General features: G+C 41.0%; 5 protein-coding genes across 7 annotated transcripts; 3 read left to right on the plus strand and 2 right to left on the minus strand.

The window, feature by feature from the left end:
- The first annotated feature begins 233 nt into the window (after nt 1–233).
- On the plus strand, nt 234–10,450 carry LOC6500377 (glutamyl aminopeptidase). Of its 3 annotated transcripts, none has more exons than XM_014911033.3 (7): nt 234–350; nt 406–815; nt 1,744–2,114; nt 7,817–8,779; nt 8,839–8,982; nt 9,042–9,533; nt 9,604–10,450. In XM_014911033.3, the coding sequence occupies exons 1-7, from the start codon at nt 341–343 to the stop codon at nt 10,277–10,279; spliced, it is 3,066 nt and encodes a 1,021-aa protein (XP_014766519.1). In that variant the 5' UTR covers nt 234–340; the 3' UTR covers nt 10,280–10,450. The 3 variants fall into 3 exon arrangements, with proteins under 3 accessions (XP_014766519.1, XP_001953081.1, XP_032306687.1); XM_001953046.4 differs by lacking the exons at nt 234–350; nt 406–815; nt 1,744–2,114 and adding exons at nt 2,438–2,596; nt 6,053–6,514; nt 7,170–7,656; XM_032450796.2 differs by lacking the exons at nt 234–350; nt 406–815; nt 1,744–2,114 and adding an exon at nt 7,099–7,656.
- LOC26515303 lies at nt 902–1,576 on the plus strand. Its single transcript, XM_014911925.3, has 2 exons — nt 902–1,222; nt 1,284–1,576. Exons 1-2 carry the CDS (start codon nt 1,195–1,197, stop codon nt 1,475–1,477), a joined length of 222 nt encoding a protein of 73 aa, XP_014767411.1. The 5' UTR covers nt 902–1,194; the 3' UTR covers nt 1,478–1,576.
- A 50-nt stretch (nt 10,451–10,500) lies between the features above and the next one.
- On the minus strand, nt 10,501–10,835 carry LOC6500177. The gene has a single exon (XM_001953047.4). It carries the CDS (start codon nt 10,752–10,754, stop codon nt 10,599–10,601), a length of 156 nt encoding a protein of 51 aa, XP_001953082.1. The 5' UTR covers nt 10,755–10,835; the 3' UTR covers nt 10,501–10,598.
- Nucleotides 10,836–11,278: 443 nt separating this feature from the next.
- Nucleotides 11,279–12,705, plus strand: LOC6502652 (beta-1,3-galactosyltransferase 1). The gene is made up of 2 exons (XM_001953048.4): nt 11,279–11,494; nt 11,545–12,705. The coding sequence occupies exons 1-2, from the start codon at nt 11,311–11,313 to the stop codon at nt 12,570–12,572; spliced, it is 1,212 nt and encodes a 403-aa protein (XP_001953083.2). The 5' UTR covers nt 11,279–11,310; the 3' UTR covers nt 12,573–12,705.
- Nucleotides 12,706–12,733: 28 nt separating this feature from the next.
- LOC6500176 (beta-1,3-galactosyltransferase 1) lies at nt 12,734–14,120 on the minus strand. The gene is made up of 2 exons (XM_001953049.4): nt 13,887–14,120; nt 12,734–13,822 (listed from the first exon to the last, which is right to left on the minus strand). Exons 1-2 carry the CDS (start codon nt 14,068–14,070, stop codon nt 12,768–12,770), a joined length of 1,239 nt encoding a protein of 412 aa, XP_001953084.2. The 5' UTR covers nt 14,071–14,120; the 3' UTR covers nt 12,734–12,767.
- Nucleotides 14,121–14,906: the final 786 nt, after the last annotated feature.

Genomic DNA, 14,906 nt, shown 5'->3' on the forward strand with positions numbered 1-14,906 from the left:
TTACTTCAGATAGGTGTATTACGACTATATGGTCTGAATCATGATCGTGCGTAATTTTCTCGAGACTGTCCGATCATAAAAACCGATATATGGCCTTGCCGTAAACGTAGTGCCGTAAAAGACCACAGGCCTTATGACCAGAATAAAAACCATATTTATCTGGACATGAAGTTATTATATAGCCTAGATATCGGCCGCCAATCTGGTCAGGTTTATCAAGTCAAAATTATGGGGTCAGATTCTTAGCATGCATTCAGTTTCCAATTCGGCTTCCAGCCCACAGGAAGTAGTAGAGAGTTCTCCGTTAAGAATATTGAAAGGAGTAAGGATCTCCTGAAAAATGGTTGCCTGTGAGTAGGGCTCTCCTCCAGAGAAAGGAAAAATGTTATTTCGATTTAATCGCAGGGCTGACGGTCAAGGCAGTGGCCATCTTTTTGGGCCTGGCCACAACGGCCTTTTGTGTGTCAACCATTGTGCTGGCGGTTCAGAATGCGGATCTGGAGAATGACCTGCAGGATGCACTCGATAAGATAGATGCCCTGACGGCAGACACCACTTCCACTTCCACCACAATGACAACTGCTAGTCCTGGAACACCCGATCCTGGAGTGACTAGCCCAACCACTCCAGGAGATGGTGGGGGAACCACACCGGATGGAGGAAGTAGCAGCACATCTAGCAGTGGCACCACACCTGACGGCGGAACTACATCTGGTGGAGGAAGTACATCTGATGGAGAAAGTAGCAGCTCCACCACAACCAGTGTAGCTCCCATTTACCCAGAGCTGCCAACAGGACTTCCTGATCCCGATGCGGTAAGCTGACGAAAGAATATGCACCCCAAAAGTGACTCATTCATCAGAAACATTAACCTTATTGCTACATTAAAGTGCCCTTTAGTGAAAATAATAAGGAAAAGTTCACCATTTATAGTTTAATGAAGTTGAATTCAAAAACCCCCAACGGAAAAATTTCCGCATTGGTCTTCAAAGATCGTAAAGTCGGCATGTCCACCAATTCGAATTTTATCAAATTCCCCGTCATAGTGGTCAGTTCAAGTGCTTATCGCCTGTTTTATTTTATCATAGTATACCTTTTTGGTCCGTCTAGAGTCTAGACTCTAGAGTTTAGCTAATTTTATGGTTTGGTTAAGGCAGTCTAATAGAAACCTAGGAGCAGTGCAGTATTGCAATTATGGGTCACCGCGTGAAAAGGATTAATGGTATTTATTGGAAAGGATATTCATATCTTGCCAGATTTGATCCTCTGTATATTTTCTTTAGATCTGATAACAGCAGAGCGAGTTGCTATATTTTTCGGTCTACTGTCCACCTGCTTGATCGTGGCTCTTGTGATAGTTATAGTTCACAGGGATAATTTGTGGTCAGAACTGGAGGAGGCCAAACGCAAGTTGGACGTTCTCGAGGATTATATACAAAAAAAATTCCTAGCTGGCACTGCCTCAGGATTTGTTTAAAAACTATGGAATGTTTATATTTTCTTTTTAAAATAAAAAAGTAGTTGGGAAGTTTTTGAAAGCTTGCTAATAATCCCTCATACACCCCATTTCACAATATCCAATAGTGATTCTATTCCCCATTAAGCTGTTGCAGCAAAGTCCATTTTGTTTACGATCCTAAACCCCCAATTGATTTATTATTATCGCATTGTTTATTGACTTTATGGAGCCCCTGAACATATTGCCAAACGTATGGATATTGAGTTATCTTTATAACCTCGCAGATCGAATGGCGCCTTCCCACGGAGCTCAGGCCCATCAAGTACAAGCTGTACTATCAGCCAGATTTGCAGACTGGAGCCTGCGAGGGAACCGTCTCCATCCAGTTCCAGCTGAACAACGTCACCAATCTGATTGTCCTGCACGCCAAGGACCTCAATGTGCATAGCATCAGTATCCTGAACATGATGGCCCGCATGAGGATTGCCATCGAAGAGTACTATCTGGACGAGACCCGTGAACTGCTCATGATCAAGCTGCGTGAAGTTCTGAGTCTTAACAAGGCCTACACCCTGTCGGCCAGTTTCGATTGCGACCTGAGCAGTCTGACGGGAAGCTACATTAGCAGCTATGCCGGCGGCGATGGCATTTCAAAGTAAGTCGATTTTATGTCAAACTTTTTTGTGGGGTTCCTATGCACAAAAACTATGCACAAATTTATGACACAACAACCGAACCATTGTCAAATTATGAGCAAACATTCTTTTTAGATTTATTTCTTGAGAATATCCCTCAATGCCCGGCTTGAGAGCTATTCGAACTTTATTTTTATTTTTTCAGAAGCCGGTCTCAGCTGTTGAGCGAGCTTTTCCAGCAAAAAGCTACGCGATCGCCGTCGCTTTGAGCTCGGTTTCAGTTGAAACTTTTTAGACCTAAATGCCCGGCTTGGGAGTTTGTTGCTTCGTGAAGCTTCGCTTGCCGTATGTGTGAAGACCCGAACGGCTGGGCATTCAAAAATTCAAAGCTAAGCGGGACGGTCGCAGATCGGTAGAGCGCTTTGAATCCGATCTCAAACTCGTCTCCAGTTTCCGCCTTCGCTCTTCAGGCTGATTTCTTCCCGCCTCCGATTCGAATCAAGTATAATCACTGCCCGGCAATTGCCGTTATCAAATTAGCCGAGGGAATATATTTAATTCTTTCGGGGCCTGGCAAAGTGTCAATTAACGCCGCTGGTTCCTAAGAAAACGCGACACAAAAAGCTGTGACTACAACTGTAAATCAAGTGAAAGACTGTGCAAAAATGTGACAAAAATAATAGATAATAAGTAGCCCCAATCCATCGGATACCGTTGAGTCTGCTCCCAAAAGCTCCAAATGCGAACGATCTATTTTTGATACATATTTTATTCAACTGTCATTGCCATTGAGTCCGTTAGGCCAGCTGGTTTTTGTGGTTGTTGCTGTTCTAATTGGACGCATTGATGCGAATACTAATTTTAATATTTGCTGAAATGTGATCACCGGATTCTATGCCAACTTTGACTTTCAACAACCGGAGGAGGCCGAGATAAACAGCGGGCCATCGTGTTGGCCAACAGAACTCCACACTGCTAAGTCAAACAGGTTGCACCGCTCCCCCTTTTGGTTTTTTTCTCCTCGACAAACAGGCTTGGAGCCAAATGCATGCATAGTTCACTTGCCGCGCAAGTTCTTGGCCTTAAATCGGCCACTGTCGCTGCATTGAGAAAAAATGGGTGTAAAGTATTTAATAACTTCCATTGATTGTTACCTATCACATAAAAGTTATCTGGTTTACCTGTCTATTGGGCTTTTCTTCACAGACTTTGAATTCTTTAAGTAAGATTAAGAGATTTTATCAATCGATTATTCATACTTTGAATTCTTCTCACATTGAAGAATTTGATTTCAGAATACTCAGATATCAGAGTATTTTTTCTTTGTGTAACTCGACTGGCTGGCTGCTGTCCAAGAAATGCGTCGTGTTTACAACTGTGGCCAATGCTGCGGCTACTCAATGCCGCTGAGAAATTACTTTCTTCCAAAAGCCGAAGCGAAATGGGTCGACATCATTGACTGGCAAACAACTTGTTGTCGTAGTATTTCTCCGCACCTCTCGTTTGGTTTCTGGTTTTGTGTTTTGTTCTTGAAAGTTCAGTTGGTGGTCAAACCTTTTTTCATTTTCATTGACACTGATTTCTTTTTTGTTCTTCTTGGGGCGCTATAGAAATTTCTCCGAAGAGTGTGGGAAAGAACCTTCTAAGGGGAAAGAAATTGGTTTGGATTTTTGTGTTAATTTGATAAAATTAATGGGTGTTTGCGGAACAAACAAACATTTCACACCTTTTGAAGAGTGTTAATTAAATACTTTCTCGCTGTTATTATATTTTTTTTTTTTTCAAGTTTCTTTACAAGTTTATTGACAGCTAACACTTTTCCTTTAATTTTCCTTCCATAATTTATATAAAATAAAATTTGCTAATTTTGCAATTCTTCGTAACTTTTGTTTTCTGATGTTATGCAACTCCTTGATTGATTGTAAATTTATTTCGCATACCGTTAACCCCAAACATGCAAATTGTGGCAATCATTTCTTTGTCCACCTATTTCAACGTTTAGTTATTGTTTTATTTAATTTTTTCCTTTTGGGAATATCGTAAATTGCAGGCACGTTTATTCGACCTTTGTCAAGTGTCATCCCACAGCGGATATTATGGGTTGAATATTTGTTACTCCCAGTATTTTATTTATTTTTATTTTTTTGGGTGTTTCTGGGGCGCACTTGTCACGTAAATGGCGAGCGATTTGCATTTTTTGCTGCCATTACTCCAGCGCCTTGGAGTATTGTGAAAGTTATGACCTTAAAAAATAAAGGCTGAAGAACGTGTTTCAAATAAACGCTTTCCATTTCTAATATTTTAAATGCGAAATATGGAAAATATCAACAAACTGCTATATAGAATGTGGTCTTGTTATATGATCATGAAGTACTGAACGTTTTCGAGTGCATTCAACTCAATTTTCATAGAAGTGAAATTCATGCCACTCATTAGCGAGGCATGAGAACAGTTATGTTGTGACATGTGCCCCCACGATCTTCGCTTCATCAACTTCAGAATGCGAAGACATCCACGTAGATGCAATGGGGCGTGTCCGATTGCCTTGTGGAAGTCGGAGATACATACAAATATCGTATATATAGGTACTCTAGAGACAAACTTCCATTGTCTGCAGATCTTCTGGCTGAACCGCTCATAAGGTAGTGTCATGCAATTTTGTTTACTGCCGATGTGCGGTGGCTTTTGTGCGATGAGCGCGCCTTAATTGAGTCAGCATTACATCATCATCATCATGAACATTGTGGGGAAGGGTCTGGGAGGGATTTCAGAGACAATTGCCTGACGGCTGATGAAAATTTGCATATTCTGCAGCCTCAAATTCCTCATTTCGCACAGCTTGCAATGAATAGTGCCCGGGCGTCTATGATGCTCAATTCAATTATAATTCATCCACATGTATATTCTTCTCTTTTAATGTATGCCTGCCAGCTTCAATGTCCTGAAAGTTTTCAAAAGCCCTGCCTCTTGGCTGGTCGTCCAATTCAATTCATTTCCATTGCTAATAATGGCATCTGCACTGTCTTCCCATCACACAGACTCCTCAGATTTGTGCGGCCTATCCGGCAAATTGACAGGCAAAAAGCCAACAACCTTTGCCATCCATCCATCAATTGTACACGGAAAAAACAGATACGTTGTCAATACAAACAGACACCCTTATTGAATTTCAAGTAATATGGTATTTATCGCCATGGTTCGATGGGTTAAAAATCAATTATTTGGCAAATTCCGCCTTCATGCTTATAATCGGATGTGCAACCAATATCGATTCATTTCAAGTTATCAGATATCATATTTTTACGTGTACAGACACCAACGCCTCTATAGAAAGTGGCCTGTGGTCGTCGTATCATTGCAACAAGCCCGGGGATTTGTAGCGCAACTCTTGCGGTTAGCCAGCCCAGCTTCAACGGCAACTGAACTAAAAAATGGCATCGAGTATTTGTAGTAACAATTTCGAGAAATGACCAACTTCATTACGTGACCGGGTGGCGGGGAGGTGGGGCATAAATTACAGCCATCTGATTGATCCGCAGCGAGACAAAATTGAGGCAATCTCCACCTCGAGTTGGAGTGAAATGTGACGGAAGCTGGGAAGCCACCTGCTCCTCCTCCTCGAGCCCGTGGTCCGCCCCATTTCCACCTGGCCCCGCTGCCATAAAAGCCAAGTAAACAAACTCGGGATTGTTTATAAGTAGCTCGGAGATTATAAAAACTGATGATGGCAGCGGCTACAAATGTAATTTGGTACGCGGCACTTTATGATGCTCTCGAATTACCAGCCGGCCGATGACACAATAGATCGGAAGAAGTTGTATCATTTGGGGCAACTTGACAACGAATTAAATTTCCCATTAAATACTGATTTAAAGTGAAGTGAATTAAATTGAATAATTAAGACTATGAAAAACATAATTGAAGTTTATTAAATCAATCATTTTATTTCCATAAAAAGTTTTTATTTAAAACTATCAGATCAGATGAAAAAGATAAAGCTACCTAGAGCCTAATGGTATAAAAAACAAGTCATTCAACACCAGTCCCAGTGTAAATAAGTAAAAATAATAATAAGAAGGAACGGGAAAAGACATCGGCATGTATGCAGCAAAAAACGTTCGCCCGCGCAGCAGTCTCTCCACAGACGATAACCACCGGATCAAGGACACCAACCGGCCCCACAAGGCCCCCAGCAATACGATCCTCACCCTCGCAGCCTTCTGCGTCTTCCTGCTTGTGCTGTGCGGCTTCCTGCTGGGCGCCCTTGTCTATGTGGGCAAGAATATAGCCGATGACCAAAAGAGACAGCAACAGCAGCAAGCCAACAGCTCCCAGTTGGGCCTGAATGCCACAATTCGAACAGTTTACGTGGACCGGGATCAGCTTCTGTCCACAAAACCCATTCTAAGCGTCCTTTCAGGTTAGTTCAAGGAACACGCATGGGTTCTCAAGGATTTAAGTTAGTAGAGATAAACGAAGCAAATAAGCTTTTTATCAGTAATCATAACTTTATTTTTTGTTGTCAGATTTTAACGAAAATTGTAATCCAAAAATGTTTACAAAATCAAAATTTCAAAAGTCTTTTTTAAATGTGGCGCGCTTTTTTTATGGTACATATTTATTATAGTAAAACGTACCATAAATGTTGCCCATAATAAGGCTACCAGACTGAATAAATATATTGGGAGCTATAAACTTCGATTTTAAAATGGTTATTTTCTTATTTCACATTATACATTTTTTTTGTTTTTAATTTTTGTAATATTTTTTCAATGAAATATATTTCATGGTTTTTCATTTTAATACTATATATATTACTAATAAAATATTAGAAAAGTTGACATCACTTTAAATGACTTTAGAAAAAAAAAGTAATTTAAAATAGTCTAGGGTAAATTGAACTTAATTTTTTCAATATTTTAACAAGTTTTGAATATGTTAGCTGTTACATGGAGTTGCCAGATCGTGAGCAGCATATTTGGCAAAAAATATTTACAAAAATCAGCTGATTTTAGTTCACAGCTGACTCGAGTCCGCAAATATTAACAACTAATTAAATCGCACCTTAAAACCAGATAACCGCGTTCACACCACCCAAGTGCCAGCCATTGGAAAAATACGTCAAATGGCCACCTTAGCCCCCGCCGTTAAAGCTGCGAGCAAGGTGCTCCAGAATCTGGGATTCCGCCTACCCAAGCAACTGAAGCCCAGCAAGTACCGGTTGCACCTGCGTCCGGATCTGGAAAAGAAGATCTACGCCGGAAACATTAGCATCAGTCTACAGGTGCTGGAACCAATATCATTTATCCCTGTGCATACTGACCGACTGAATGTCAGCACTGTGGAAGTGCAGCAACTAGATGATTCTGGTGCTCCTTTAAAGAGCATTACTCCCGTCCTAACCTTTGAACATCCGGAGTTCGAGTACTGGGTCACGGAGTTCGAAAAACCTCTAGACGTTGGAAACTACTCACTGAGCTTGAACTTCACAGGTTCACTGACTGAGAGGATCACGGGAATGTATCAGAGCGCATATCTGGATAAACTGAAGAACCGCACCAGGTAGTAGCCAGGCTACTTTTGAAAATATAATTAACTAACAGAATTTGGAAATTACTAACTGACCGGGTTATTTTTAACTTCCTAAACTCCCTCACTAATAACAATGCTAATACCTCTCGCAATTCACAGTCTTTAAATAAATATTTTTAACATTTTTCAGATCTATTGTGAGCACCAAGTTCGAACCCACCTATGCCCGAACCGCCTTCCCCTGCTTCGATGAGCCCGCTCTCAAGGCCCAGTTCACCATTACGGTGGCCCGTCCTACCGGAGACGACTACCATGTGTTGTCCAACATGCCCGTGGACAGTGAACAGGTGAATGGCGATCTCACCGAGGTGACCTTCCAGGAGACAGTGCCCATGAGCACCTACTTGGCCGCCTTTGTGGTTTCTGACTTTGCTCATATAAATACCACGGTAGATGGAACAAGCATCGAGTTGAGGGTTTTTGCACCGCCTGCTCAAATAGAGAAGGCCCAGTACGCCCTGGAGGTTGGAGCTAGTGTGACTGCCTACTACATTGACTATTTCAATACCTCGTACCCACTGCCCAAACTGGATCTGGTGGCCATACCCGATTTCGTTTCCGGCGCCATGGAGAACTGGGGTCTGGTAACGTTCCGAGAGACTGCTCTGCTTTACGACGAAACCAGTAGTTCCAGTGTGAACAAGCAGCGTGTGGCCATCGTGGTGGCTCATGAGTTGGCCCACCAGTGGTTTGGTAACCTGGTGACCATGAACTGGTGGAGCGACCTTTGGCTAAATGAGGGTTTCGCCTCCTTTGTGGAATACAAGGGCGTGAAGCAAATGCATCCTGATTGGGACATGGACAATCAGTTTGTTATTGAGGAACTGCATCCGGTGATGGTAATCGACTCTACTCTGGCTTCTCATGCAATCGTCAAGGCGATTGAGAGCCCGGCTGAGATTACTGAGTACTTCGACACGATCACCTACTCAAAGGGAGCTGCTTTGGTGCGAATGCTGGAGAATCTTGTAACCGAGGAGAAGTTGAAGAATGCCACCACCCGCTACTTGAGGCGCCACATTTATAGCACTGCCACCACGGAGGATTACCTCACTGCCATTGAGGAAGAAGAGGGGCTCGACTTCGATGTCAAGTGCGTTGCGGAATACAAAGCTTTTTATTTTAATTGTTAATGAACTCTTTTTTCAACAGATTGATCATGCAAACCTGGACGGAGCAGATGGGTCTGCCAGTCGTGGTTGTGGAGAAAACTGGCTTTACTTACAAACTTACCCAAAAGCGCTTCCTAGCTAACGAGGATGATTATGCTGCCGAAGCGGAGCCTTCCTCTTTCAAGTGAGTTTAATTTACTACCCTATTTTGTGATATTATTCAAAATGTTTTTTTGTCTGTAGCTACCGGTGGTCTATTCCCATCACCTATCAGAGCAGCTTGAACAGCGAAGTGCAGTCCACGCTTTTCAACTACAACGATAACGAAGTCAGCGTTACTCTGCCCGGAGAGGTTAACTGGATCAAGTTTAACAAAGACCAGGTTGGCTACTACCTGGTGAATTACCCCACCGACACGTGGGCAGCTCTACTGAGTGCACTGAAAACCACACAAGAGTCCTTTAGCACCGCTGATCGTGCTAATCTGCTTCACGATGCGAATGCCCTGGCTGCTGCCGGACAACTGTCTTACTCCACAGCTCTGGACCTGAGTACATATCTGGAGACTGAGCAGAATTACGTGCCATGGAGTGTGGGCACCACTTCCCTGGAAAATCTTAGGAACCGTCTTTACTACACGGATCTCTACAATAATTATACCACCTATGCCCGCAAGCTTCTAACTCCCATCGTAGAGAAGCTCACATTTACTGTGGGAACTGATCACCTGGAAAAGTAAGATTTCCAACACTTCCAACTCAAATTTTTATTTGGTAACTTACCGAAATTTTGTTCTTTCACTTAGTCGCCTGCGCATTAAGGTCTTGAGCTCTGCCTGCAGTCTCGGTCATGGAAGCTCTCTGGAACAGGCCACTACCCTCTTCAACCAGTGGCTGGCCAACCCAGAGACGCGGCCAAGCCCAGACGTCCGCGATGTCGTCTACTATTACGGTATGCAGCAGGTGAATACGGAGGCAGTCTGGGACCAGTTGTGGAAACTGTACTTGGATGAAACTGATGCACAGGAGAAACTGAAGCTGATGCACGCACTGTGCGCCACACAGGTGCCTTGGTTACTGCGACGATACATTAACTGGGCTTGGGACGAAAGCAATGTGCGCCGTCAGGACTACTTTACCCTGTTGGGCTACATCTCCCAAAATCCGGTGGGCCAGAGTCTGGTGTGGGACTACGTTCGCGAGAACTGGGAACAACTGGTGGAGCGTTACGGAATCAACGAACGCACTTTGGGACGCCTTATCCCTACGATTACCGCTCGCTTCTCTACGCAGACAAAGCTGGAGGAGATGGAGCAGTTCTTCGCCAAATATCCTGAGGCTGGAGCCGGAACAGCGGCCCGTCAACAGGCTTTGGAAACAGTCAAGGCTAACATCAAGTGGCTGGCGCTAAACAAGGAGTCGGTGGGCACTTGGCTGGCCAACTTCGTTCAGCAGTCGACCGTAACTAACCGCATCCAATGAGTGGATCACGCTCATCCTAGCGCCCTGTAAAATAGCAGCAATGTAAAAACTACCAATGGTTATAACAATATAGTCTTAGCTACCTAATGCACTAACTGCATTTGAAATGTGAACGAAGAATTGTGAATGCGTACGATATTTTTGAAGAAAATAATAGACAAAAAAAATGAATCCCCGATTGTTTCACTTAATTCCATTTTCGAAATTTAAAACTTCATTAATTCAATGCAACAAAAAAAAATTATTTTATTAATATACTGATAGCTCAAAAATAGGTCCAATCGAGAACAGGTTCATTATTTCCATGGAGTCGAGCCCCTCAAGTGGAACTCGAAGAGGCTGTGGTGGCCCATGGGCAGAGAGGGGATCGCAGCATGCAGGCGATCAGGAAGAAGGTGGCCTCCGTAGCTGGAGCGCTGCACAGCATGAGCAGGGCAACCACCAAAAGGGCCATCAGGAAAGTGGAGGACTGCATGATCGCTGAATGCTTTCTGCTTTACTCTGCTTAAACCAGAACTACCAATCCCTTTGCAGTGTCTGCTTTTTATATAGGACCCTGCCTTTTCTTTAAGGTGCCATAAGCGTCAGTGAACAAATATTATGTACCTCTAGTACGTCAATAATTGGTAAATATAAATAATAAATTGCTTAATCAACATGAATTGACTTAAATCAATAATTAGAAAATAAGCGTAACTAAAACCTAAACCTAATTTTTAAATCGATGTAAGCTTGTATTGAATATTTATCATACGCCCTGTACTCTATAAATATATAGCCTTGTCCCATTGGGTACAATTACTAAATGCGTATGAAAACGACTTAACATACAAAAAGGAAATTGTATACCAACTAAATACCTCCAACTTAATAGAAAAACACGCTTCATAATAGTCCCAAGATAGATACTTGTTCTACAAACATTTAATGAACCAATAAACCAACAAAAGCAAGCTGCACATGACATTTAGTAAGTATAAGTACATAACTAGCTAAAATGTGCTTACTTCCGAGAAGATTACGATCATAGAATGTTCGCTTGGCACAAAATAAAAAAAATTAAAAAAACGGTAGCTCTTAGGAAAAACTCTTTTAGGTTATTTTTACAAGTTGGTGTTTACATATTCATATATTATGTAGCCATTTCATTAACTCAAATATACGAACATACAGAAAAAATATGTTCACGAGTATTAAGGATACCAGGACGAACAGGTATTCTTTTAAATGTAACTCTTAACTTCAAGTGTTTATCCGTGTTTTAGCATTACATAGGGATTGGACACCTTTTTCTTCGTTCAATCTAAGTGACTATATTCAAAAGTTCGAGGAGAGCTCACTTCTAGTGCCTTCTGGACTCTGTGAAAAACACTCATTAGTGACCATTTTTGTTACATCACCAGTAAATGGATTCCGTCAACGCCAAAGAATAAGGAAATCCTGGGGAAACACATCGAATTTTAACTACCCAGCCTTTTTCAAAATGCATGGGCATCTCAAGGGATTCTATTATCCTCCTTCGAAAAATCGAATGGTTTTGTATGGCAAGTATCTGAGCGCAAAAGAAGAGACCCTACGGGCTTCTGTCAGGGTGGTATTTATAGTTGGACGCCATCAGCGAACTACACTTAATAATCGTGCAACAATAAGAAAGCTTCGGAAAGAGTCCGATATCTATAATGATGTTATCCAGGAGGACTTTGTTGATACCTTTAACAATCTTACTCTTAAATCAGTTATGGCGCTTAAGCATTTTAACAAGAAGTGTTTCGATACCTCAGCGTACTTCCTGAAAGCGGATGATGATAGCTTCGTTAATGTTCCTAATTTAATACACATACTTCTCGGAGGAACTTTGCCCGCATATAAACCTCACCACAAGATGCAGATTCGACTGACAGCTACTAGCGGCGTTTTTCTTGGCCATGAGCTTTCTGACATTAAACCAATCCGTCAGATGTGCAACAAGTTCCATGTGCCACAGTACATTTATCCAGAGGCAGTGTTTCCGAGATATCTGTCCGGTAGTGGATACCTTATGTCCAGGGATGTGGCTCGGCAGTTGTATGAAGCTGCCTGGCATACGGAAATAATTCCCCTAGAAGATGTCTTTATCACAGGACTATGTTCTTTGAATGCAAAACTAAATCCCGTTCACAGCCCATTATTTTCATTACGAAAAGTTCAAGATCTGTGTGATTTTAGGGAAAACATTGTTCAGCATTTTTTTAAAGACCCCAATAAAAAAAGGGAATGGCACAATATGACCAATAATCAAATAAAATGTAAATAGTTCATTATTTAAATATTGAAGTTAATAATGGGCATTTTAGTGGGTATTTTATTGTTTATAATGAGCAACAATGTACACATGCAAACTAAAAGGTTATCATACTTAATAAATAGTTGTTTAATGTTTTGTTTCATTCAATTTAGTTTTTAATACTTGAGCACTTTCACATAAATCCAGAATTCTTTATTTCAGATATCAATATACAGTCAGTATACGGGTGGATCGCTTAACCGCACAGTTCGTTTTATTATTTGTCAATCTATGAAATACATCTTTCATTCCGGCGATCCCAACATCGTGTTGAACAACGCCCCCTTTTATAAAGCAGGCTTTATGTATGGTCTTCAAATCAAATAGTGGACTGTGTACCGGTTTCACTTGAGCAGCTATAGAACAAAACCCCGTAATGAAGAGATCTTCAAAGTGAATTAATCTCGTACTCCAGGCAGCCTTATATAATCGCTGCACCACATCCATCGACATAAGATATCCGGAACCTGACAGATATGATGGGTACATGGTATCCGTGTAAATATAGTTGGGCAAATAAAATTTGCTGCAGCTGTATCGAATTGGTTTGTTACCAAAGAATGCGTATCCCATCAAGACTCCTTTGGTTGCCGTAAGCCTAGTTTGACCTTTTCTATGCGACTGGTAGGCAGGAATAGTGCCACCGAGCAGGAAGTGTATTATGTTTGGAACGTTAACGAAACAGTCATCATCCGTTTTAAGGAAGTATGCTGAATTATTGAAGCACTTATTGTTGACATGCTTCAATGCAAAAACTGACTTCAGAGTAAGGTTGTTGTAGGTGTCGACGAAATCCTCCTGAAGGATGTCATTATACTGACCAGCCTCTTGCTGAAGTTTGCTCAAGGTGGAGTCTGAGCTGGGTGAATTGCTTCGCCCAACTATAAATACAATTTGTACCGAAGCATACAGGCTATAATTTTCCCTCCTTAAGTGCTCCGCATAGAGAAGCAAACGACTTTGTAAGAAAGGTTTATATAATCCTTTAAGGTGACCATGCATTTTGATAAACTCTGGGTAGTTAAAACGGGTCGAATTGCCCCAGGTTTCTCGTATTACTTTGCGCGTCTTGAATCCATCTAAACGCGATGTCACAAAAACAGTCAGTAATGATTTTTGTTTACATAGACCAGAAGGCATAATTAATGCTGTTTCCTCAAACTCTTGAATGTAATTTGTCAGATTGTAGGAATCATTCGGCTTCCAATATTTGTGTTCAACTGAAAAAATAAATATAATAAATAAAAATGTAATTTAAAAAATTAAAAGTTTAAAAATTCTTACCTGTTCCCTCGGATCCTGTTATTAGTTTCAAATCAACTTGTTCCATAATTTGGTGTACTCGAAACATCAAATATAACGAAAACAAAATCGGACCGTACAAAAAGGCTTGGAGCAATAGCCGCTGAGTAGGGTTTCGGGTCAAAAACCAAATAATAAGGAACTTTGCTTTGCGAAGGCGGATCATCTCAATACGTTCCCACTACATTCACAAGAGTGCGACGTTCATCTGAAACGAGAACATTCAACCGACCCTATCAGCTCTAAGTATTTAACATCTAATATTTGTATATTAATAAAACAATGTATGTTAGTAGCTCGCAGTCTGGATAAATATAAATTAGAAAACGATCAAACATGTCCGATCAAAGTATCATTGGAACAGGTAGAAGATACATGTGACGATTTACTTGATTTGAATATATTAAATATATAAACGATTTGACGATGTACATTAATGACGATGACATATAAATATCCAAAGTTGCTGTCTTTTAAAATACCCTTTTCAAGGGTATAGTGTATAAAAAACCTTAACATAATTATACATATGTATCTGGCTAGTCAGTTGCGCAAACAACAGTCAATGCGCAATGTACATATTGGTATAGTATATATTGAAAGTAGTTTTCCTAAGCATCTTCATTGCTTACGAATGCAGTTTAGCTTGAATTCTGGTAATTGCTTGGTGGAATATGTGGAAATATTATCGATATCGATCCCAATCAATTCGATTTAAATTTTGGATTTTACCCATTTTTTTCTTTATATATTTGATTTATTCAGATTATGAATATTATTACCAAGTTACAAGGCAGGGTAAGAAATTTGAATGCATATTGAAGAGATAAATTATTTTTTTTTTTGTTTCCCAAGCACCACATCCTCATTGGCCTGCTGACTCGCTTCAATTAACAAAATTTATATCATCGTCGGGTAACACCGCTTTAATTATGCCCCAAAGGTTTTGCGAAGAAAAGTTATTTCTTCTAATTTTCGTCGCATCAAGCTATACGTAGGACC

This window comes from Drosophila ananassae, chromosome 2L (assembly GCF_017639315.1).
Source record: "Drosophila ananassae strain 14024-0371.13 chromosome 2L, ASM1763931v2, whole genome shotgun sequence".
In the NCBI taxonomy this organism is placed as follows: Eukaryota; Metazoa; Arthropoda; class Insecta; order Diptera; family Drosophilidae; genus Drosophila; species Drosophila ananassae.